Below are 24,016 nucleotides of genomic sequence, written 5' to 3'. Positions count from 1 at the left end.
CATAAAAGACACCAGCAATTAAGTTATAGTCAGAGAATCTGGGAGAAGAGTTTGGAGGCTCTAGAAAGAGTTATCCTGGAAGATGGGGTAAAGTTTTAGGAGGGAAAAGCCCAATGGAGTCAAGTGAAATTAAAATGTGGTCTCTGAAACATATAAAAACAGCAATTGGGAGATCATAATTGATGCTTATAAAGGCAATTTCTGAGACATGCCAGAGGCAAGAGTAGTGGCAACAGTAGAAGAGTAAATGGAAAGAAGAATAAAGAGAGCCAGTGCTGACTATTTTTTTTACAGATACTACTGAGAAAAAGGAGAGATATGACAGAATAAGGAGACACATTCTTTCTAAAAAATAAAAGTAATATTTGCTCATTGAATAAACCCAACAGTTTCAAAACAAAGGTACAGTGCAACTAAGTCCCACTACTGAGAGCAAGTTTCTCTGATTATTGATACATTAAAAAAAAGTCCTATTTTGTCTTAGTTGAGATGAAGATTATACAAATTTCTATTTTTATGAAAGTGCTGAGACTTAACCCCTAGGCCATCAGGGAGGCTCCACCAATTTATAATTTGGCTTTCTAGTAAAAATAAGCATTTTCTTCCATTAAAACTATTTTCATATCCATATAACTTATAATATATGCAAAATATTGCAATTAAAGACTGAATGGTCCTATAATTTTGCAATCTGTATGTTTCTTTAATCTCAGGCACTTTGCTTTATCTCATATTCATATCTTCATATTTAAATTATTTTCAGACTTTTAAAAAACTCAATGATTTAAAATTCTAGAAATGTATTTATAAAATCAATGATTTTCCCAATTTACTATGTTTATTGTAAGGATTAGTTCTTTAAACTTGTTATATTACTCTGCAAGTAGTAGTGAGAAAAAAAATCCATTTCTTAAAACCTCACCTTTACTGGCCATATTATTTCAAAATTATTTCTTACCAATTTACCAAGAAGAAAAATAACTCATTATTGGTATATTTTTCACTTTTTTATACTAGTTTAAACTAAAATGTACATATTTAATAAATATTTGAAATTTGCCTTTTGTGAGCTCTATGTTCATTGTATCTTCCCAATTATATGTATTGGACTGCTTATTGTTTTTCTTAACAATCTCAAGGTCTTTATATAGCAGGTTAGTCAATCATATTTATCATATTTACTATGGATTTTCTTCTAGTTTTCTATCTAATTGTTTATATAAATACTTTAAAAATTTATGTAGTCAAATAATTGGTCTTTTCTTTTCTTCTACATTTAACCTCATAGAAAATGGAGAGGTAGAATGGGATAAGAGGGGCTCAAACACGATTATAACCTGAAAGAAAAGAATAGATGAACACAGTGTTGGAGGGGATGCAGGATGACTCGGGTTCAAGGATGGAGCTGAGAAGCCAAAAGCAGTTGATCAGTGATACTGGGATAAAGGAGACAGAGACAGGAAAAGGTAAACCACTTTTTGTAGATAGAGATTACAGGAGAGTTCAAAAGTGAGGCTTAAATATTGGTTCATATGAAATGTACATGACATTACCTAGAAAAAAGGAAAGGAATGCTGTGTTGGTTTCAATTTAAAATAAACAATGTCTCAGATCATTCCCACTTGATATGCTCCAAAGAAGACCCTTCAACATATATTTAAAAGGAGCTCGAAGGTGATTGTCTTCTTTACCCGTAACAATGATTGTCCTTTAAAATTCTCCAGACAAAGCCATGTCTGTTCATCTCCACTTATCAATTACCATTTTATTCATTTAGACATCGCATTCTTGTAATGTTTGTGTTAATTATTTGCTTATTAAGAAATTCAGATTTGCTTATTTCATTAATAAGTATGGAGAATAAGTGAACTGAAATCCCTGAATACTAATTATTTTCAAATGTGCATTTCATTCCCAGCTAGACAAAATACCAATTATGTTAGAAATACTGTTTTCGCATGATTCAAATGGATAGTTGATTGGCATATTTTGAAGTGATTTCATTTCTAAACACTATATTAAAGCCCTAGATTAGTTTCTGTTTAATTTATTTAAAACATAGCTGCTCTTAGTATTCACTTTGTTGAGAGGCAAAATTAAAAAAGGAATGGAAATTATATTATTACTCATCTGTATGTTTTCTGCTCAAGGCTGGGAGGGATATTTGAACAGGAATTGTGCCAATTCTGCTATAACCTGTGATTTAGAGACTATCAATCAGATTTTCCAAAACTACTTTAAGAATGGTCAAATACATGGACAGGCATAAAATATCGAACATTTAAAATATGTGTACCTACTTCATTTGTTTAACAATAGTACTTTTCCCAGATTCTCCTGCTCCTGCAACAGAAAGATTAGAGTATTATCAACTGATGTAACACATTTTTATAGATATTAATATGCATGAGTGTCACTTACTTATTGGCAAATAAACAAATACCTGTCTTGTGTAAAGGACAGTAATCTCTGTCAAATTCTGAAAGAGATGAGCTACTTTCTGGTAGAGCAGAAGAAAGTAAAACTCCTCATATTGATATACACAGATAGAGGTCTGCTCCAAGGTAGAGGATATTTTCTAAAGCGAGAAGAGAGTATTAAGGAAAAAAAAATCTGTTCTTGCATTTGAACATAGTTTGAAAGCTTATTATCTCCTCAGATTGCAACCCAAGAAAGATGGTCTAATATATAATGTATATAGTTTTATTTCAAACATTAGGGTAGAAATATATTATGAATATAATTATATATAATCATTATCAAATGATTATCAGTATGCAGATGAGAATAAAAATGAATATAGCTCTTGAGTGAATATAGTGACAGAATTTGATTAAAATGATCACAGAACAAAAACCAAAATAACTACAATATGTAGGGTAAGGGGTAAGGCTACAGTACAAAAACAAACTTTAGTTTTTACTTATCCTTGTGTCCTAGATATGTGAGGGATGAGAGTGGGGAGTGAGCAAATTCAGGCAACTTCTTGAAGTTTGGAAGTTAGAATCTTTAAAGACAGAAAAGTCTGGAATCATGAAGAATTGGTAAAGCCAAGGGCCTCCCCTGGTGGTTCAGGCTTTTGAGAGCAGCGCTATGAAGCTGTCAGAATCCCACATGGCACGGGAGACCTCTCCTGTCTCACCTACTACTCCCCTCAGCGGTGTATTTCAGTCAGTCTGCCTGTTCTGTTCTCTGCTCTGTCTCTGGTGAATCCTCTCACCCTCCCACACATCTGACCTGTACCCCGGTTCTTGTATGCATGAATACATAAATCTTAAAAAAAAAATTAAAAAAATGAATTGGTAAAGCCTGATAAGTTTATCTGTTCATAAATTTTTTTAGATAAAATTACTAAGTATTAAGGAAAGCTCATCATTTTATAATCCATATAAAATCATATCCTAAGAATGTATTCCCAGGTCACAGTAACATTTATCAATAGAGACATTAAAATATGATATTTATCAAGAGTCTGATCCAAAATACCAGTACATAGAATTTTAGTTTTCTCATACTAATTTATGCATGTTAAGAGAAGCAAAGGCTTCCATATATTACTGGCAGCCCCAGAAATTGGGTGACAAGACATTCTTCAAAGTCTGTCTGGTTATTACTTTTGAACAGATTTCAATAAATACAATTAAATCAATTTTTTTAAGATTTATTTTTTATTTATGCAATAACTGGGGTACAGGCCAGAGACATGGGAGGGTGAAAGGATTCACCAAAGACAGAGTGGTGAGCAGAACAAGAAGACTGATTGAAATACACTGCTGAGGGGAGCAGCAGGTGAGACAGGAGAAGTCTGCCACGCCATGTGGGTAACTCCCTGGCCAGCTGGAAATCAAACCTGCGCTGCAGAGGCTACGGACAGCTTCACAGTGCTGCGCTCAACCCAGTGCTCCACCGGGGAGACCCTAAACCAATTTTAAAACCACCCAAGAAAAGTCCAAATTCAAGAAAACCAATATCCATTATTAGCAAAGCAGTCAACTATACCTTGTTTTACCTAAACTAGTATCATTTTATGTTAGTGTCACATGACTTTTGGTAACTTAAATCTCAGACTTTTATCCAAATTATACTGTAATATATATTGCACCTGAGGATCCTGAATACCTTATTAAATATTTTAGCCCCACTTTCAACCACTTTATTCTCCCTTCCCTATTCTACTTGTTTTCCTAGTGCTCACCTTACTCCACAAACTATGAGCTATTTACATATTGGTTTACATTTTTCCTGTTTGTCTTCCATCACCACAAGGTAAATTCCACACAGGCTAGGTCTTTTCATTTTGTTCACTGATGTGTCTGAAGCAGCAAATATAGTGCCTAATTCATAGTAGAATCTCAATGAGACAAACTCATATTCATACTTTGAAAATAATATTTGACTTCCAAATTTTATATATATATACACGTATATCTATATATATATAGATATAGATATATATGTATATGTATACATATTGAAATGCCCTTGCTTAATTGGCAACCTTTTCTTAAACTTTGAAAACAGATATAACTACAACTAAATTTAATTCTTCATAGCAAATTTGTTTGGACTAAGGCATCTCTAAATGTGTTAGTTTCTGTAGTTGTCTGAAACAATATATGATATTGAAGAAGTCAGTGTGGTAAAACTATGGGAAATAATATTTCACCATCTGGTGGTGATATGTAGATTTTTCCTCTTGGGTAATCATCCAGCATACTTTTTATGGTTTTTCACACAGTGTGAATTTTGAGAGGAAAAAAAAAGGTTAACAAATGTAAAATCAACCACAGCAGTCTGCTAATCTTTTTTCAGAGACTTCTGCTAAACACAAATACAGACCTTGATTAGCTATGTCTTCTAATAGAGGCTATGTGTAAAAATGAAGTATTTGAGAATAAAAAAATCACAGTAAAAGTATCACTTCACCTGCTTCCCAAAGACACCTGACTAGATTATTTTGCATGGCTGGGTATTACTTTGTGAAAGTGGTAATTGCAAACCAATGACCTTTGCATAATACTTTGGTTTGCTGACTTAGACAACTTGCTGTTGTGCTCCAGGCTTTTCATCTCCTTGAAGGAAAAGTTATTCAATCTGATTCTAAAACTGCTCTTGGTAGTTTTGCTTTAAACTCTTATGGCAAAATGTACATTAAAATGTAGTAGCATCCTACACAGGTGACAGATTGGGAGAACATCTCTCTTAACATGTATTTTCAGTTGTGGAAGATTAGAGGTAGGGGATACAGGAACAAATAGGTCCAACAGAAACTCCAGTCCCTGTCTTTGCAGATATATTTAGTTTGTATGCTGTTCAATCAGAGTCAAAATATTGGGGAAAGAATTCTTTCGAGAAAATCTGAGACTGAGAAAAGGACTAATTTCTATTACATGTCCTTAAGTACTGCTGCAACACCTATGATTTCTAAAGTGAAATATAGCAGTTTAGTTCACTTTCATTTAAATCAATTAACTACCATGAGAATAATGAGAAAAACTGTGCAAGGAATGCTCCAGAATTGTACAAGCATGCATATGCATGGTAGACAAATACAGTACTAACATGCGCTATTAGACATGTAAAAATTTTAAATAGTCACAACCAAATTTAATTTATTCTGTATTATTAACTTGTCAAAAAGTTACCATAATTTTGGGGACAATGGTCTTTTATACTTCACATATAGGGCCAATTGATAATCATACTGATGATACGAAAACTGAGCAAGTTTCCGAAGTTATTTGTAATTTTTGTGCATTTGTTATTTTTGTAGCTTTTTTCTAACATATCTAATCATTCATGATATGTCTCAGACAAGCAAAATAGCCTGTCACTTTTTAAAATAAATGTAGCTTTTTTAATAAATCCACATATAAAACAATATTTTTCCTTGAAAGACTTTCAGAAACGTCTGGATTATTTCTTGTACTATGTAGTGATTTTAGTTCTATACTGATGTCCAATATAGTTAACTATAGGATTAACAGAAAATTCCTGAAGAAAAGCCAACCTCTTGAAAATCTCATTTATTACTTGGAACTCCATTGTAAAGTTATTTTAGAAATAAATTAGTGAATCCCATTCTCACAATGTTTCTAGGTCTTAGTTCACAATAATCATCCCATTCTTGTAAGATTAGATCATGTTACAGAGCCAAATATAGTTATCAAAACAGCATGTTCACATAGGCTGAGGGCATTCTAAAACAATCTCTCCCTCCAAATTGTGGTCATCACTAAAATTATTATGTGGGTCAAAGGTACCAAGGAAATTTGAAGAAGAGATGCATTTATTTCTTTGAATTAGTGTTTTGAGTAAATAAATATTTAAAGTTATGCTTGGTTCATCTTCTAATACTCATGATGATTTTTTTCACTCTTAATGACAATAAATTAGAGATTTTATTCCACATTTCTATTTGAAAATACCAAAACCAATCTTAGTTTTCATTTTAGGTATATGTGTTATATTTTAGGTATACACTTAGTTATACATGGCTGTAAGTATACAGTATCTATACCTGAAATTAAACTTCAACTGAACACCTTTCAAGACTTATTCAGTACAAAGTGTAAAAACAGGTGAACAGTGTAAAAGTGAAATGAGAATAAACACTTCGACTTCTAGTCATGAGTAAGATTTTTTATAAGGGATCTTAAAAATCATGTAGTTGTAGAGAAGAAAGAAATCTTAGTAGTCAACCAGCTATGCACATCTCTTCATTCTGTGCATCGGAAAATTGAGTTCAGAGATTATCAGTCCAGACCTGGTTTAAAACAAACTCTCTTGACTCATAATAATAATGAATCATAATAATAATGCCATAGTGTTGTTTTCCTTTTAAATATACAATTGATGTGATTATCAAGGTAATTTTAATATTTGTAAATTATTTTAGGTTAACTTACTCTAAATATAAAAACCGTGTACTTCCACAGACATGTTGCTATTTGTCATGTGTTGCTAGACTGGGCATCAAAGATGTGAGGGCAGTCCCTTTTGAATAATTTAATTTTGATTCACTCACTGTTCTGTTTTCATGAAACAATAAGAAAATTATATGTCCCTTCCACATGACAATCCTTTAAGTAATCTAGACTGAAGCCGGGAATATGTAATAGACATTAAATTAAATAAAAATAGGCTTGCACTCACTTCTGACTTTGATTAGACATCTTGATCAAATTTAATCTCACTGAGAATCAGTGTCCTCTTTTATAAAATTGTGTTAATATCTACCTCAGGATTTTGGCAGACTAACATAAAAAATACTTAGGATATACTTTGGGCTTAGTCATCTCTCAATATTTTACTTGAAGCATGCTCTAACTTTTATCTAAGAGACTTTTCAAGTATATTATGTTCTGTTCCTTTAGTCTTTTCTTGTAGAATGTGAATTTTAGGCCTTTTTCCATAGGAACCACACTCCATGCAAGAGCCATTGTCATTCTGAAACACTGGTGGTAAAAACTCGGTCGTATATACCAAGATATTTATCAGCAGTACTGATATTCTGATACAGCAGGGTAGGGATGCTCCTACATTTGCCCTGATCCTGCTACTTGTTTTCAAATAGAACACTTAGGAGGGACTATGGTTACCTTATTTCCTTTTTTAAAAAATAGCTTTATCACATCCTTATGCTATATTGAGTTTGTAGTAGTTAAATATTTTTCCTATCCTTTTCTCTATATCATCTTTTAGCAAACAGATTCCCTCTTGTGTCACACATGTATTATTGAATTGAGCTTCAATTAAAAATAAATTTCATTTTGCCCATTTGGGCCAACTATTTTTGCTACTTCAGATCACTTGGAATTTTGACTTTATTATCTGTCACTCTATCTCTTCATACTGAATGTTCCTCAACTGTCAAATAAAGCCTTATCACTGTTACCCAAATCCCTGTTAAGAGCATTAAAAGTGAGAAAGTCAAGCATATTAATCATAATAAGTACTTGTTCACTGTCCGTTAACAATGCCAAATCCCCATTAGACATGACGATCATGGAAGGTTTTTCTCCGTCCTGTTTATTTGGCGAAGGAAATTGCCTTCTTTTCCTAGTTTGATAAGAGTTTGAGTCAGAAACGAATGAAAGAAGTTTTTCAGTCTGTGTGTTTGCTCATCTACAAAGTCATGGTGATGTTTCTTCTCTAGTGCTGACCTATGCTAAACACATATGAATAATAATGTGAGGAATGATATTAATATTGTTCTAATATTTTAACTGTGGAGTCTTGGGATAATCCACACCCCACTATTTTAAAAAATATTTCAGACATTTACGAAATCTGTTTGCTTTGGGTTTTAGGTTTTGGGTTTTTTTCCCCTTAAAGTTATCAAATACTGGATTGAGAAGAATAGCCTTAAAAAGCTCATATAAAGTTCATATAATTTTTAAATTATTTGCTCATGAGCTAATGGGTAGGATTCACTTGTAAAGCAATATGGATACATTTTCAGATAAATTTGAATTTTTTCAGAAAACCAATTATACAATGCACTTATTTTCCCAAACTTTATTTTATTTTATTTATTTTAAAGATTCATTTATTTTTATACAAGAGCTGGGGTACAGGCCAGAGGCGCAGGAGGGTGAACGGATTCACCAGAGGCAGAGCTGGGAGCAGAACAGACAGACGACCGAAATACACTGCTGAGGGGAGCAGTGGGCACTACAGGAGAGGTCTGCTGCGCCATGTGGGACTCTCCCTGGCCTGCCGAGAATTGAACCCGTTCTGCAGAGGCTGCGGACAGCTTCACAGTGCTGCGTTCAACCCTATGCGCCACCGGGGAGCCCCTCCAAACTTTATTTTAATAATCTTGAAATCTTGGAAGTTTAAGAAAATAGTACATTAGAACCTATATTTTACACCCTTTGTCTTTGCCAATTATTAAAGCTTTGTCATCTTTGCCTTCTTTCATATACAACAGATATGCCTTCTTTTCATATACCATAGCTTTGTTCAATGTCTCTTAATTATAAAGTTGATGAGGAAGAAAAATTCTCAGCTGATGGACATTGTTCAAGAACCTGCTTTCCTTATACAGTCAGTTTCTAAGGATCTATCAAAGTATAAATAATGTGTACTGCGTACACATATTAACTTCACACACATAAAATTTTGTCCTTGGGCCTCCTGGGTGGCGCAGGTGGTTGCACGCAGCTCTGTGAAACTGTCCACAGCCTCTGTAGTGCAGGTTCAATCCTGGCCGGCCACAGAGTTACCAACATGGCGTGGCAGACCTCTCCTGTGTCACCTGCTGCTCCCGTCAGCAGTGTCTTAGGTTCGTCTGCCTGTTCTGTTCCCCACTCTGTCTCTGGTGAATCCTCTCATCCTCCCACGCCTCTGGCCTGTACCCCAGTTCTTGTATAAATAACAATAAATCTTAAAAAAAATATTTTTCTCCTTTGTTTGGAGAAGCATTTAAAATTAGGCACATTGTCTATAAACACTTCGGAAAGCACTTTTTAAGATTAAGGCTATTTTTTTCTGTAAAACCATACAAAGCTATTTTCATGCTTAAGAAAATTCATATTTAATACAAAATGTTGTATAATTTGTACTCATATTCAAATTTATCTGACCGTTAAAAAATATTTTTTATAGATTAAATATTTCTTGAATCTAAGATCCAATCAAGGTTTCTATATATCCTTTGATTATTCCGTTATTTAACCTTTTAATTTAGAACATTTAGTTATATTGTTTTGTTATTTTGTATTGTTTTTGTTATTCGTTAGATAACATTGGCATTTATCTAATGTCCATTTGTTAAACAAGAAGGGTTGCTTGAAAATTTGAAAATGGTGATTATCTTAGTAAATATAATCACATTTAAAGTACTTATTTTTTGTCTATATGTTCCATTCAGGTTCATATTTCTAAGAGCTAAGTGATTGGAACAGTATTTTAAAACAATTCAACAATGATAGCAGCAATAAAAAATTAGTGTGATATTTATAATACAGTACATTGAGCAATTTGGAATAAAAGATTTTAGAATGTAAGGAAAATTACATCAATTATAATTAGCCCATGATAGTGTTGGAAATTACTAAATAAGGTTTATTATAGTATTATCACTGAGACTTGTAGAACGGATGTGGCTATGTTTCAAACATGAAGAAAAAAACTGATTTTTTTCTTGAAACTTGCCATGGAACTTTGAATCTAATCAGGTCACGTGATGTAATTGGTAAAAGCACAAAAAATTAATATAGTAAAATAAATTGAAACTGAAACTTGAATTAAATGTAGAGGAGACAAAGGAAATAAGTAAATGTGAGCAACATTGATTCCACAATTGTCAAATGTTTCTTTTGAGTATAAATAATTTGATTAAACATCTGTAACTTGTCTCAAAAACTAATGTAGGAAGTCTATAGTAGAGAATATCTTTATTAGAATTTGCTTCTTTTTTTAAAGTGTACTCTTTCTGATGCCTCTGTATAGGCCTATTTATTTTATTTATTTATTTATTTATTTTTAAGATTTATTTATTTATCTATACAAGCACTGGGTACAGTCAGAAGCATGGGAGGGTGAGAGAATTCACCAGATAGGCCTATTTATTTTAAAACATCTGGCATTGTCTTGCTGGCAGTTACCAAATGCCCCAGCCATCATCTGTATCTAGTGTTTCATAGAACATTATCTTTTGTTAAAGAAGCAGATTTGGCATCTCTTTTGTAATTTTACTGAATGTCTGAAAGGCATAATTAAAAGGAACTCTCTCTGCAAAGTCATCCTTTATTTGTAAAGTAGCACTTGGATAGTTCTTCATGTTCAGTAAAGTCGGTGTTCAATAATGCAAAATGGCCCATCTATTTTATAATACCAATTAAATCTGAAAAGTTGTGTGATATGTTTTGGCATCTAGAATATCATCAGATAATTAGAAGATCAACATATAGAATGAATTATGTCAAAATGTTTTTTAGATTTCTAATCTTTATAAGCATAGTTTTAGATTCAGAATCTGATCCATAATAAGGCTAACTAGCTAACCCCCCATAACATATACCCACCAATAAGTTAAAAACTGTTGTTCAGCCCACAATGATGAATAAGAGTCATTGTTGATTTGTATTGCTTTGTCACTGGTGAGAGAATGTAAGGGTAGGAGGCTAGAAAGATTTAATTTAGTTACTCTTTTTTGTTTCTGGTTATACTTAAGTTTGCTTCCTTTTTCTTTCTTTTTTTTTTTTTTCCTTTGTGATCCTAACTAGAGGTTTGTCCATGGTACCTTCATGGTGGGTGTGGTAATATACACCTGAAGGGCATGATCTTATACCTTTAAATCATACACAGTATTGTAAAACAATGTGGCCTCAGCTAAGAACAAAAGATAAAAGATTTAGTTTAGTTCCACTGAGCACTTTTATTTTTTTTTTTTATTTTTTTATTTTTTGTGGGACCCTCACCTGCGGCCAGGGAATGAACCGCTGCTGCAGAGGCTGCGGGCAGCCTAGCAGCCCAGTGCTCAACAGCTGCACCACCAGGGGAGGCCTGCGCACTTTTATTTTTAATAACACAAAATTGAGTATGAAGATTATGGGTTAGAGAACTGAATGCAGTTCAAAATGAGAAAGCAAAAAATAAATAAATAAATAAATAAATAAATGAGAAAGCTATTGTTACAAGACTTGTTTTTTTTGAACTTGACTATTAGATCACCATATAACTCAAAGAAAGAAGAGAAAGCTTAGATGCTTGGAATATAATTGAAATAGGGAGTGCTTAAGATAATTTGTTTTATTTGTACAAAGAAAAGGTGAATGAGAAGTTGAGTGCACATATTATTGGAACCAAATAAGTCCAAGCATATTGTATGGTAATGATGGAAATGAATTTGTGCAATTTTGACTGCCTTGGGAAAATAAAGGATGTAATGTGACCACCTAATGATTCTATCACACACCTGGTATAAAAACCTTTATATTTTTTTCTGATTTAACTCACTACTTTAATCTAAAAATACTTGGTATATTGAAAACATGTTTATTCTTTAGAAAATTTATTCAAACATAGAGGTTTTTAATGTATTTTAACATCCTTTTATAACATTGCTCTTAGTACAAGAGGGACTCAGATGCATTTGCAGGAATGCTTGGCTTTTCCTCTCCCCTTTAACTTGCTTTTTCTATGTCCACACACTTTCATTCTTGATCAAAGTCTTGGAGAATACTTTGGAGTGTTAGGGAAAGTATATTTGCTGGTTTTATAAGATTTGTCCCCAACAGCTTTGTAAGTTACCAACCTCTAGATGGTTGCTTGCAAGAGCTATGGGCAAATGTGAACAACAAAAATTGAGCAAGAAAGGGAGAAAATATTTCCTTTCCTTTGAGGAGCAAGTGTTGGGAATTCTACGGTTTGTTTCTAAGAAATTCTCGCCATAGGGAACAAATTAGAAAATGAAGGGACACTTAAAAACTGAGTAGTTTTTTCACTTGAAGGACCCCCAATTTTGTAAAAGCCATTTTGTATATAAGACCAGGAAGTACAAACAACCATGATTAAAGTTCTTATTATCATATATATGTATATTTATCTAAAGATGCATTTATTTCCATTTGATTAATAAATGTTAAATTTCTACAATAGACAAGTGTATGTTATAACATTTATTTTCATTCTTTAATTCATTGACCGTTGATTAAATTTATAGTTGTTGTACAACACTAAGTTTTGAATAGACATAATTCCTGATTTGAATGAACATGCAAAGGTCCTGAAAGGGTTTAAATGAAGTAATTTTCAAATGTACAGATAGTAGCACAGGCAGCATTCAGTAGCCTGGATAATAGTATTAATATAATTTAAAGTATAATATATTTTATATTCTCTAAATAATGAATAACTGTAACCACAAAAGTAATTAAGAAATATTAACTAGGATAGCAACGCAACATATTTCTGTTCAAACATACTACCAGATCTTTTCAACTTGGAATGAAATGATTTTAGTTTTTAGTAAAAGTGCTAACCTTCAGGAAATGGTTAGGGTGCCATAAAATAATAAACATGAAATTTCTTTAACTATAGTAAATTGTCTTATTAGCAAAGATAAATTGTGTTATTTGATAACATATTTGTATCTGTGCTTAACAAAATCATGTAATAAAATCCTATGAAAATATTAATATTTTTCTATAGTGTACATATAGAATCTCATTTCCAAATACATTTTTATAATCTATACATTTTAAAACATTTTAAATTCAAATTTAAAAAGAATATATATCACAACTAAAGAAAACATTATAGTTTCAAAAGCAAAGGAAAAAATTACCTAATAATAGCAACTTTACAGTTCTTGCATCTCGTTCAGCATCTTCCTGAAGCTTTTTCTCCAGTTCTTTTGATCTTTTGGCTGACTCTTTGCTCTCTGAACTAATTCCACTTCCCATCTTCTGGTGTTCAATACTTGTCAGTTTATTTGCTCAAACTTTTTCAAAGGTAGAGCACAGCTCTGGCTTAAACATAGGGTGCAAGGGCAATGCTCTGCTGAAGCACCCAACAGCCCATTCCCTCTCGCGCTCTGCTTCTACTTTGACTAAAGAGATGCTTTCTAATCTGTCACCTGATCAAGGGCTAAAACTAGACAGCCCTGATGGAAACTGAAGAGGGACTTCATTAGGCTTTCAAATTACTTGGCTACTTCCATCACATCTTTGAAAACCTCCTTATTTTTCTTAAAAGAATAGTATACAATAATGTAGAAAATTATCCAGATCTACACACCAGAGATAATCTACAATGATCACTTCAAATGATGGTTTCCCACTAGTAGCAATCTTTATTACTGTGATTTCAATTTATTATTAGTGATCAACAAGCTTTCATCTTACATTTGGACTTTTAGTCTTCTAATTCTTCATAAGCAATCCAATATCATTATCAGAATATTTGTTAAATTACCCAAATTAATAGCATCTCTATGCTGAGTTTATGACTTAAAAAGGTTACAATTCTCTTAGTATTTATCAGTTAATTACAAAACACCTTTATATAAAAAAATGGAAGTTAGTTCTTACATTTATACATATTGTTGTGCTGGCACACACAAGACAATACACAGTGCTTCTAAATTATTGATTTTGGTCTCGTAATATCCATCTCTATAAATTGAGCTTTTACTGCTTGTGAGAAAGTCAATCCATCAACATTAATTGAGGGCCCACTTGGTGTAGATACCGAATCGTGTTCAATTTAGTCTGTGCATTATCTCTTTGGGGCCATTAAATAACAAATGCTGTGCAGGAAGGGCATTTATTGATTTGATACCAAGGGAATAAAAAGCAATGTTCTTTGAAACAGCAGGTAATTTGGTTCTTCCTGAAAAGTAACTACCTAAAGATGTTCCATGCCTTTCAACTACCCCAATGAATATCTTGTACCTGAAGATCTGCAAGTTTGGGGACACAGATTTTGCTGCATAATTTATTGTTACATTAAGCGTAAAATAATTGTTAGGTAGTCAATATTTTCCTTATAATCAGAGTTGCATACCTGGGGCAGCAGACAAGTCTTTGAATGTGCATTTTGGAATTTATGACTATGCCTAAACAGGAAATGCTAGCATACTGTCAACCCATCAGCCTGTCAGTGCTGTTCTTGTGAGATTGCTTGTAAAATTTGAACAGGTGGGTTTTTGCATATTGATAACAAGGAAACAGGCTGCCAAATCGAATATATATTCCTGCTTTGTTTACTTTTTTACTGAAAATATCAGACTGCAGATAGATTAGCATAGTCAAAACTTTGTGAATTTCATTCCCCTAGAGCCATGATAGAATAGAGGTGTTGAAAGGTAGCTAGGCAAGGGCTCATGCAAATTATACGATTCTGTTTTTGCAATGCAAAGGGCCTGCCCTGTAGGAACAAGATTTGCACTGCCTAAGCTTATTTCTACTCACCCATGAGCAAAGTCCACAGCAACACAAAAAAACAAAAACATTAAAATAAATCTTTTGCCTATAGTTTTTATATCTAATTAAATATACACAAAACCCTGACTATATATAAGATTCTTGTAAATAGGAGCTATAAACTGAGAAGCTACATCATATAATTTGGATTCATGTAAATATATCCCATGACATGTTGGCAGGAATATACCTTGCATGTGAAGGGGTATGTGCTTTCCCCAGACTACTGAGTTACTAACAAAAACTGACCCACTCTTTCAGGGTTGGAAGTGTACATTTTTGAACTCTCCCTTTTTTAAACTCGGAATGTTGTCATCAACTTTATGAGATTATGTTATTTTCATCAGTGGCTAAAATAATCGTGACATGAAATTCGAGATATATCTATATTTAAGGGAGGGAGACTGGAAAGAGCCAGAGAAAAGAGAAAGGCTCATTTCTTAGTCCTCTCTCCTGGGTGCCTGTGGCACAACTTCACTAATGAGCAGGGTTTGTTAATGTAGATATTTCCATTTTGCTTCACTTAGAATTGTGGCTTTCTGGTTCAAATAAAATGATGAAAATAAAACAGTAAATCATTTGGATTGGGCACAATATCTTAATAGTTTGGATGTCCTCCACAGTATTTTTTACACTGTGCTAACCATATAAAATGTTAAATATTCTTGCTAATAAATTTATATAGGTCTGGAGAAACTTTTTTCCCTTGTACACTTCTGGGGTTGACAATGTAGTTAGTATTTTTTCTATGGTTCAATGTCATGGTTGGCTTATCTGAACACAGTAGAAATTTCAGAGTGACTCAAAAAAAAAAATGAAAAATCCCACTTTTAGCTAAAATAGTATAAATAGATAAAAATAAAAGCCTTACACCAACATTCAAACTTTCATTTTTTTTCCTTAAAGATAACATACTTTCTATTGTTTCTTTTGTTAAACTTTGCTCCATAGTGAGGGAAAATTGATAACAACAGGTAAAGGAAACTAAATTACATGTTTTTCATGCAGGGGAAAATATAGCCATAAATCTTGTTTGTTCTTAAAAACAAGGGCCATATGTCTCAAAGACATTAGCATCATGGTAGATAATTGGTCAGCTGAGAGAGTTTGTACACACTGAGACACATGCACAGATGTATGTGTGCACACACCCATGGACACACACAGAAAGAAAGAGACGTTGTATTGGAGCATTGTGATTATTTTTATTACCTGTATGATTCTTTTAAAAACTGTTTTAAAAAATTATTTATTTTTAATTGTGCTAGTAATTGGATAGTCCCATCACATATTTCCACCCTAGTGTGGTATTTAGGAATATTTATTGAGAATGATTTTTCAGAACCATTTGGGCATTTTGTATCACAGCATCAGCCAAAACAGGAATATCTTCTTTTGGCCCTAAATTGTACATTATAGAGCATGACTTGAAGTAAAATACAGAAATGAGCAAGCCCTCATTCTAAAGGTCTCTGAAATAACACAAGCTTGGTTGGTGTGAATAATTTTTCCTTTTGCTATTTTTGGTGAAAGTCTGTAGACCTTTCAAAAGGGGACATTGCCTTTAACAGTTTGGATAATCACAAGTTTATATTTACAATTCAACATCTAGCTAGAGAGAGGCGTATTTACTTCTCATCTGCTTTTAATATTGAGCTCTCAGCCTGTGTTTTGAAAATGTCTCCTTTGCTGATATTACCTGGTTTTCTACAGTCATCAAATAGATTTCTGCCAAGAATGTGAAATGTGGCTGTCTTCAATGGCTCAGCTCTTTCTGGAAATTGTCAATACCAGCTGTCATCTAAATTATTCTTTATTGTGTTTCCATATCTTATAGGAGGTGTTGACTTCAGGCATCGGGTCTCCCTGGGTGTTTTGAGTCCTCGCTACCTTAGCAATGACCTTTATCCTTGTGTATTCCCATGAAAATTGAGGCAAACCATTCTTCCTTTGCTAATGGTACTCAAATGTACACTTCTGGGAGCTATGAGCATGGTATTTCCTCAAGAGAGTTTATACCTCTGGAGAATGCTTGAGAGCAATCTTTTGATCTTGAGGGAATAGGGCAAAACTTACTGTTTCAAGTTATTACATTTAGATGGTGCAATAAGTATACAGTGCCAGCATTAAGCAGCTCTTATGTCTTAAGGGGTAATACAAATATGTATTTTTATTCAGTACAGTTGAATTCTACCTTTACTTACTTTCTTTATGGATAAGATTATATGTAACTAGAAATAAAGTGTTGCAAGTCTAATTGACAAAGATGAGAATCATAATTAGTTGCTAAAGGGCCTTCTTTTGTCCAAAATGATCACTCTTTCAAGATTTTTGCATGTCTTCTCTATATAATTTCATTACTTAACTCCCTTAATCTTTTTCTTCACAAACTTCAGTTTTGATCATTGCAGCCATCTTTTATATAGGTTACCTGCTTCTGTTCTCTGATCTATTTCAGTCTAATTTATCTGATTGTGCCAGGTTAAATTTCCTCAAAGCTGTTTCATTATTATCCTTACTGAACATATAAAGATTCCATATTTATTACTGTATTCTGTTATGCCTGTCACCATATACTCAATAATCTACTTGTCACTACTCAACTCTCCAGACATATTCTCTTTTTTTTTTTTTTTGGTGCAAATTAAATTTTATTTTTTTTTTAAATAATAAATTTTATTTTTATATTCCCCATACAATTGCAGCCCCCCCCCATTCTGACCCAATCCCTCCCCTCCCGCCCCCTAAAAATGTCTCTGGTTCATAGTTTTTGTTGATTTTGATTTTCACTTTCTTATAGTTATTCATTTTCCTGGTCCCTTATTTAAGTTTTCTAGATTCCTGCTATGAGTGAGACCATCCGGTATTTTTCTTTTTCTTTCTGGCTTATTTCGCTGAGCATGATCCCTTCCAGCGCCATCCATGTTGCTGCAAATTGCATGTGTTTATCTTTTTTGAATGCTAAGTAATATTCCATGGTATATATGTACCACATCTTCTTGATCCAGTCATCTATTTTTGGGCATTTGGGTTGTTTCCAAAGCTTAGTTATTGTAAACAGTGCTGCTATAAACATAGGGGTGCAGGTGTTCTTTGGAATTGATGTTTCTGTGTCCTTTGGGTAAATACCTAGGAGTGGAATTGCTGGATCATATGGAAGCTCTATGTTTAGTAGGTCCAGAAATCTCCACACAGCTCTCCACAGTGGTTGGACCAGTTTGCACTCCCACCAACAGTGCAGAAGAGTTCCTTTTTCTCCACACCCTCGCCAACATTTGTTGTTGCTAGTTTTTTAATATGTGCCATTCTCACTGGTGTAAGATGGTATCTCATGGTAGTTTTGATTTGCATTTCCCTGATGACAAGTGATGTTGAACATTTTTTCATGTGCCTGTTGGCCATTTGCATTTCCTCTTCAGAGAAGTTTCTTTTTAGCTCTTCTGCCCATTTTTTGACTGGATTATTTTCTTTGTTGTTGAGTCTCATCAGCTCTTTGCAGATTTTTGTGATCAGCCCTTTATCATTAGTGTTGGGTGCAAAAATGTTCTCCCAGTTGGTGGGGTTTCTCTTTGTTTTTGTTATTGTCTCTTTTGCTGTGCAGAAGCTCTTTAATTTGATGTAGTCCCAGCTGTTGATCTTCGCTTTCACTATCGCTGCTTTGGGTGATGTGTCTGTAAAGATGTCTTTGATGTGCAAATCACGTAGTGTTTCGCCTATATTTCCTTCTATATATTTTATGGTTTCAGGTCTTATGTCTAGTTCTTTAATCCATTTTGAGTTGATTTTTGTGTATGGTGTGAGGTAGTGGTCAAGCTTCATTCTTTTGCATGTAGCGACCCAGTTTTCCCAGCACCATTTATTGAACAAACTTTCTTTGCTCCAATGCATATTCTTTGCTCCTTTGTCAAAGATTAGTTGACCATAAATCTGTGGGTTTATTTCTGGATTTTCTATTCGATTCCATTGGTCTGTATGTCTGTTCTTGTTCCAATACCATGCAGTTTTGATGATTATGGCTTTGTAGTATAGTTTGAAGTCTGGGCGTGTGATGCCTCCATTTCCTTCTTTTTTTTTTTCAGTAGAGCTTTGGCTATTCGGGGTTTTTGGTGATTCCATATGAATTTCATCAGTAATTGTTCTATTTCTTTGAAGAATGACATTGAAATTTTGATTGGAATAGCATTGAATCGGTATATTGCTTTTGGTAGGATGGCCATTTTAATAATGTTTATTCTTCCAATCCATGAGCAGGGGATGTCTTTCCATTTCTTTGTGTCTTCTTCTATTTCCTTTAACAGTGTTTTATAATTTTCTTTGTATAGGAAAAGAAGAAGTCAAACTATCACTATTTGCAGATGATATGATAATATACATAGAGAACCCCAAAAACTCCACAGAAAAACTAATTCAACTTATCAATCAATTCAGTAAAGTGGCAGGATACAAAATCAACACGAAAAAGTCAGTAGCCTTCCTATACACAAACAATAAATCTGAAGAAGAAGAAATAAAAAAAACCATCCCTTTTATTATCGAAACAAAAAAAAATCAAATATTTGGGAATAAATCTAACAGACATATTCTCTATTAGCATGCATAACAAATTCTCATTTACATTTGGGCTTTTATCTGTTTCCTAAATAGGTATCTCAAGTTAGCTTTCATACATGCTTTTTTTTTTTTTTTAATTCCCTCACTAGGGTACTAGAATGGTACCTCTTCTCTAAGAAAGAATCTAATATGTTCTGTGTAATGCATCACATTATGCTACTACTCATTGGTTGTTTATTTACTTCCCAAATTCTTAAGAGGAATCTGCTTTTGGTTAGTTTGTCCTTCCTCATTAATGTGGCAGGATACTTTCCATTAATCATGCCCTATGATTCTTCTGTTTTGTTGGCAGGCTTTAAACTGAGTGAATATAGAAGAACATCATGTCTATTGAGATAATTGATGAATAGTGAGTGATTGATAGAGATATGGTATTGGACAGCTTTTTGATCCATCTTAGAAATGCATTATTCTCTTCCAAATGATTGTGTGTGGTATGTTAGTTCTAGAATTACAGGAATTTACAGGAATTTATTTTTCGACAATTGATGTATTCAACAATTGTTATATGCCAGCATAGGAGATTCGGCAGTAAACAAAATTAGCTAGAACTTGAGGGAACAGGGTAAAACTTTTTGTATGTCTTCTCTACACATTTCCCTTTTTATAGAATTTAAATTCTAGTTTGTGAGTATATAGGATGATTCACTCAGACAGCAAAAAATGATAAATATTTAAAGTGTACAGAATTACAGATGGTGACAGTTGTTAAGAAAAAAAATGGACATAAGGACTATGAGTTAGGAGTGAGGAAAAGTGATTAGAATTTTGCATAACTTGTTCAGAGAAGACCTCATTGAAAAGGTAACTACATTGGATCATGTTTTCCAAAAACTGTCTAACATGAAAAATGCATGCAGAAAATTTATTGCAAAGTGTTCTTTGAAAGAATCCATAGATGTGAGTGAAGGAAGCAATAATGACAGATGGAAAAATTAGATTGCAGTGCAGTTACTACAGATAATTCAATCAGTCCTATATTGGAGAAGCACTAAAGATGAAATGTTGCTTCAGAATGATACTGAAATGAACGTTGCTAGTTGCCAACATACCCAATAGCTGGAAGAACAAGTCCCAGTCATGAAAGGAGTTTGAACTGAAGCAACAGAATGTTCATTTCAGTAAAAATTGGGAAAATACATAAGAGGGTTGAAGAATAAAAAACATAGGCACCTTAAGAAAGACAAATCTAAACAGAGAGACTAGTAAGTGCAAGGGCCATGAAGGAACACTTGCATCTTGTAACAGAAGAACTGTTATGGAACAGGGTGGCTGGAATAGAGAGAGTACAGGGATCATAGTAGTTAGGAAAGAGGATACGTATCCTGTGGTGGGTCCTCCATATTATTGAAGGCCTCCTAGATTAGCTAGGATTTTGGTTTTTGCTCTGTGAGAGATTAGAAAATTTTCAGGGTTTTGAGCAGTGGAGTAACTTGATATAACTGACATGGTAGCAGGAGAATTGTGAATAACGTGTTGAAAATTAGGAAAGTTTTTGAATAATCCAGGTGAAAGTCAACCTGCTTTAGGTTAGACCATCACATGATAACAAATGTTCAGATTTTGGAGATAATTATGGGTAGAAATGATAAGGTTTGAGAGCTAGAGCATGTAAGAGAGAATATCCTGAGTACTCATAAAAATGGAATTGTTATATATTGAAATGGGAAAAGCTGAAGAATAGGCAGATTTGGAGAAGGGCCAGGTTCTCAATATCATTCATATATTTGAAATAATTATTAGTCAAGTGGTCGATCAGGTCACCCACCCTAGATGTGATTCTAGGAGTTGTAAGCAGGTGATGTCATCCAGAGATATAAAAGTTGATATGATTGGGGGTTTGTGAAGGTAGAAAAGAAATTCAGAACTGTGGCCAACGTCATTTCAAATAAGCCTGAGAGGTTGCTGCTAATGTTAAAGGAGAAAAATTAGAATATATCTTATCCTCCTAGATGCCAAGGTAAGAAAGAGTCCTAAAAGGAGGGGGTGATTCACTCTGAAATGCTACTGATTGGTCAAATAAAAAGTGTAGTGCGAATTAACCAGTGAATCTAGTCAGGCCAACATCTAGATTTTTCAGGGCCAGAGTATCATTCAAAACATACATTCAATATTTAAATATTTATGTTAGATATCAGCCTAACAACTGGTAAAAAAAAATGATTTTTTAAAAAGTAATGCTGTGAACTTTTAACACCCCTACAAATGGTTACTTTTTGCAAATCATCTGGAATAGAGGTAACTACACCAGCAATGTGATCTGATCTTGAGGTATAAAACTAAGGGAAAAGGCTTGTGCAGATCCTGAAGTGGTTTAAATGTTTTCAACAGGAAATTGTAGGGTTCTGGCTTCTGGAGTGTGGTCTAGAATAGGAGCATAGGTTCTTGGTGGGCATTTACTATTGGCTTCATAAGGTCCTTGCTTGTAGGGAAGAGCTCAACCAGTAAAGGGCCAGAGCAGGGATCTAAGTTGTAGAGTGCAGGGAAGGAGTCCCTCTGGTCTGTATCTGGACAGGGTATGGGTTTCAGAGCAGTAATGAGAGTGATAAAAATGGAAGGAGAGAAATTGGAGACTAGAATGAACCTTGCTTTCAATTTTCTTTCCTATAAATCAAAGGAGCAGACTGTTGTGGTAGCTGGTAGGGGAAGTTGATAATAGAAGATGCTTTTGTATATACTGATGAAAAAGATACCATATAGGAAGAAATGGTAAACTTTGGTAATGCAAAATAAAGAAGGGACTGTATTGTTGAAATTATATCCTGGAGTAGGTGAGAAGGAATGGGAGAATAGTACACAAAAGAATGATTGTTTTCTATAAGAGACAGGATAGCTCATCTATAGTAGCAGAAGAGAAAGATAAATAGATACCTATTAGTATAATGGTTGAACTGTTTAAGTATCTTTTCTGATTGTTCTAACTTACTGAAATAGAAGCAAGAGTTGAAGCACATGTTGGATATTTAAGGAGACAAAACAATGAAATACTTATTCTGAGAACAGATTGGGATATAGATTGTAATTTCCAGGCAGCAAGGAAGGCCACTTGATGTTATCAGAATACCATGCAATCCTCAACTGTAGTTATAGATTTAATATTAAGCCAGTTAATAGAGCTGTTTCTCACCTGGCACATTTTAGCTAGAACAAGCACAGATATGAAAGCAGGAAAAGTATACTTAATTCCAGTTTTGAGTTAGTCAAATAAATTTTCCATGAAAAGGGAAAGACAATTTTAGCGTATTCAGGGAGCGATTAAGATGACAGACTGTTATTTATACAAGGTAGGAAAAGAAAACAGGAAAGTATCAGTGTACACTGTAAAAACAGGAATAGTAGTAAGTGGCTAAGGTGGAGTAGAGAACAAATCATTGGACGGACAGATTTTACAGGCCTGAGAAGCCAGGGTATTGAAAGGATCTTCTGTAGAAACATTAAAGTCACTAAGAATTAAGATAGGGATTGTTTTAGAGAATGTGACAGTGATCCAGACATTAAATATTTGAGGGAAATATTTGAAGGCAATGGCAGTAGGTAACTTCAAGGAGGGTAGTAGTAAATGGAAGTTTCTGATGACGTAATAATAAGCAGTGGATATTTCCAGGAGTAAGGAAGAACAGTTTGGACACAGCAATGAGGAACAAGAACCCGTCCCCACCTGCACACCCAGGGGAATAAGGGATTTGGAGGAGAGAGAAAACAGGTCTTGAGAGGACTGTAGGAAAAGCAGGTTTAGTGATTTGAGCTTACAGTTAAGCTCTAGTTACAGCAAGAAGTTGATAGAGAAATTACAGAGAAGAGTTTGAGAAAACCAACAATTTTGTGGAGGGCTGACCTGGTGCCAGTGAGCACTGTGTACTGGTTTTAGTCAAGGGGGGTGGGGTAGGGAAAAAAATAGCATCAAATAAAGAGATGACACAGAAGCATGAGGGTTAAAGCCCAGAGGATAAGAAGGAATCTGGAACTGTGCAGTATACTTGGCACTTACGTGGAGAAAAGCATGAAGACAACTTGTGAGAATCCCGAGGCAGAGAGTAGTGGAGAAACTGAAGGCATTGGGGTAGGGCAAGGATGGGGATAGGAGCATAGGTCCTGGGGTCTCAATGAGTCCTGTTGTTAGGAAGCAGCAGTGAGGTCATAGTATGTGTTCATTCCTTCCTGATGAGAAAAAGTCTTGGATGATGCTCACAATTCTGTATTGACATTTATTGATAATTAAATGCATGAAAAGTACTACAGTGCACTCTGAATACATAATTTAGAAATTGCGAAACACTTGCTGTCTGTCGCCCCCTCTCACTGGGTTTAAGCTTCTCTCCTTGGGTTTTTATTATTTGCCTTCATTCCTTGTCTTCACTAATATCTTTCCTCTTTCCTCTTTCCTAAAGCCAGATTCTGTCTTCCAAATTCCATATTCCTTCTCTGGAAAATCTCATTCCCTCTTAAACATTCAACTGTCACATGATGGA

General features: G+C 34.0%; 2 protein-coding genes across 2 annotated transcripts in view; one reads left to right on the top strand and one right to left on the bottom strand.

The window, feature by feature from the left end:
* Window positions 1-13,415, bottom strand: part of GNAT3 (G protein subunit alpha transducin 3) — a 39,727-nt gene extending 26,312 nt beyond the window's left edge. Inside the window, exons 1-2 of the mRNA XM_037518497.2 lie at window positions 13,298-13,415; window positions 2,301-2,343 (exon numbers count right to left, since the gene is read on the bottom strand). Coding sequence (XP_037374394.1) covers window positions 2,301-2,343; window positions 13,298-13,415 — 161 coding nt within the window. The remainder of the gene's footprint in view (window positions 1-2,300; window positions 2,344-13,297) is intronic.
* Window positions 1-24,016, top strand: part of CD36 (CD36 molecule) — a 232,862-nt gene that overhangs the window by 91,638 nt on the left and 117,208 nt on the right. The gene's annotated exons all lie outside the window — the stretch shown is intronic.

This window comes from Talpa occidentalis, unplaced genomic scaffold (genome assembly GCF_014898055.3).
Source record: "Talpa occidentalis isolate TD23 unplaced genomic scaffold, MPIMG_talOcc4v2.1, whole genome shotgun sequence".
In the NCBI taxonomy this organism is placed as follows: domain Eukaryota; kingdom Metazoa; phylum Chordata; class Mammalia; order Eulipotyphla; family Talpidae; genus Talpa; species Talpa occidentalis.
Note: the sequence above shows the minus strand (reverse complement) of the source record. Positions and strands in the feature narration are given on the sequence as shown.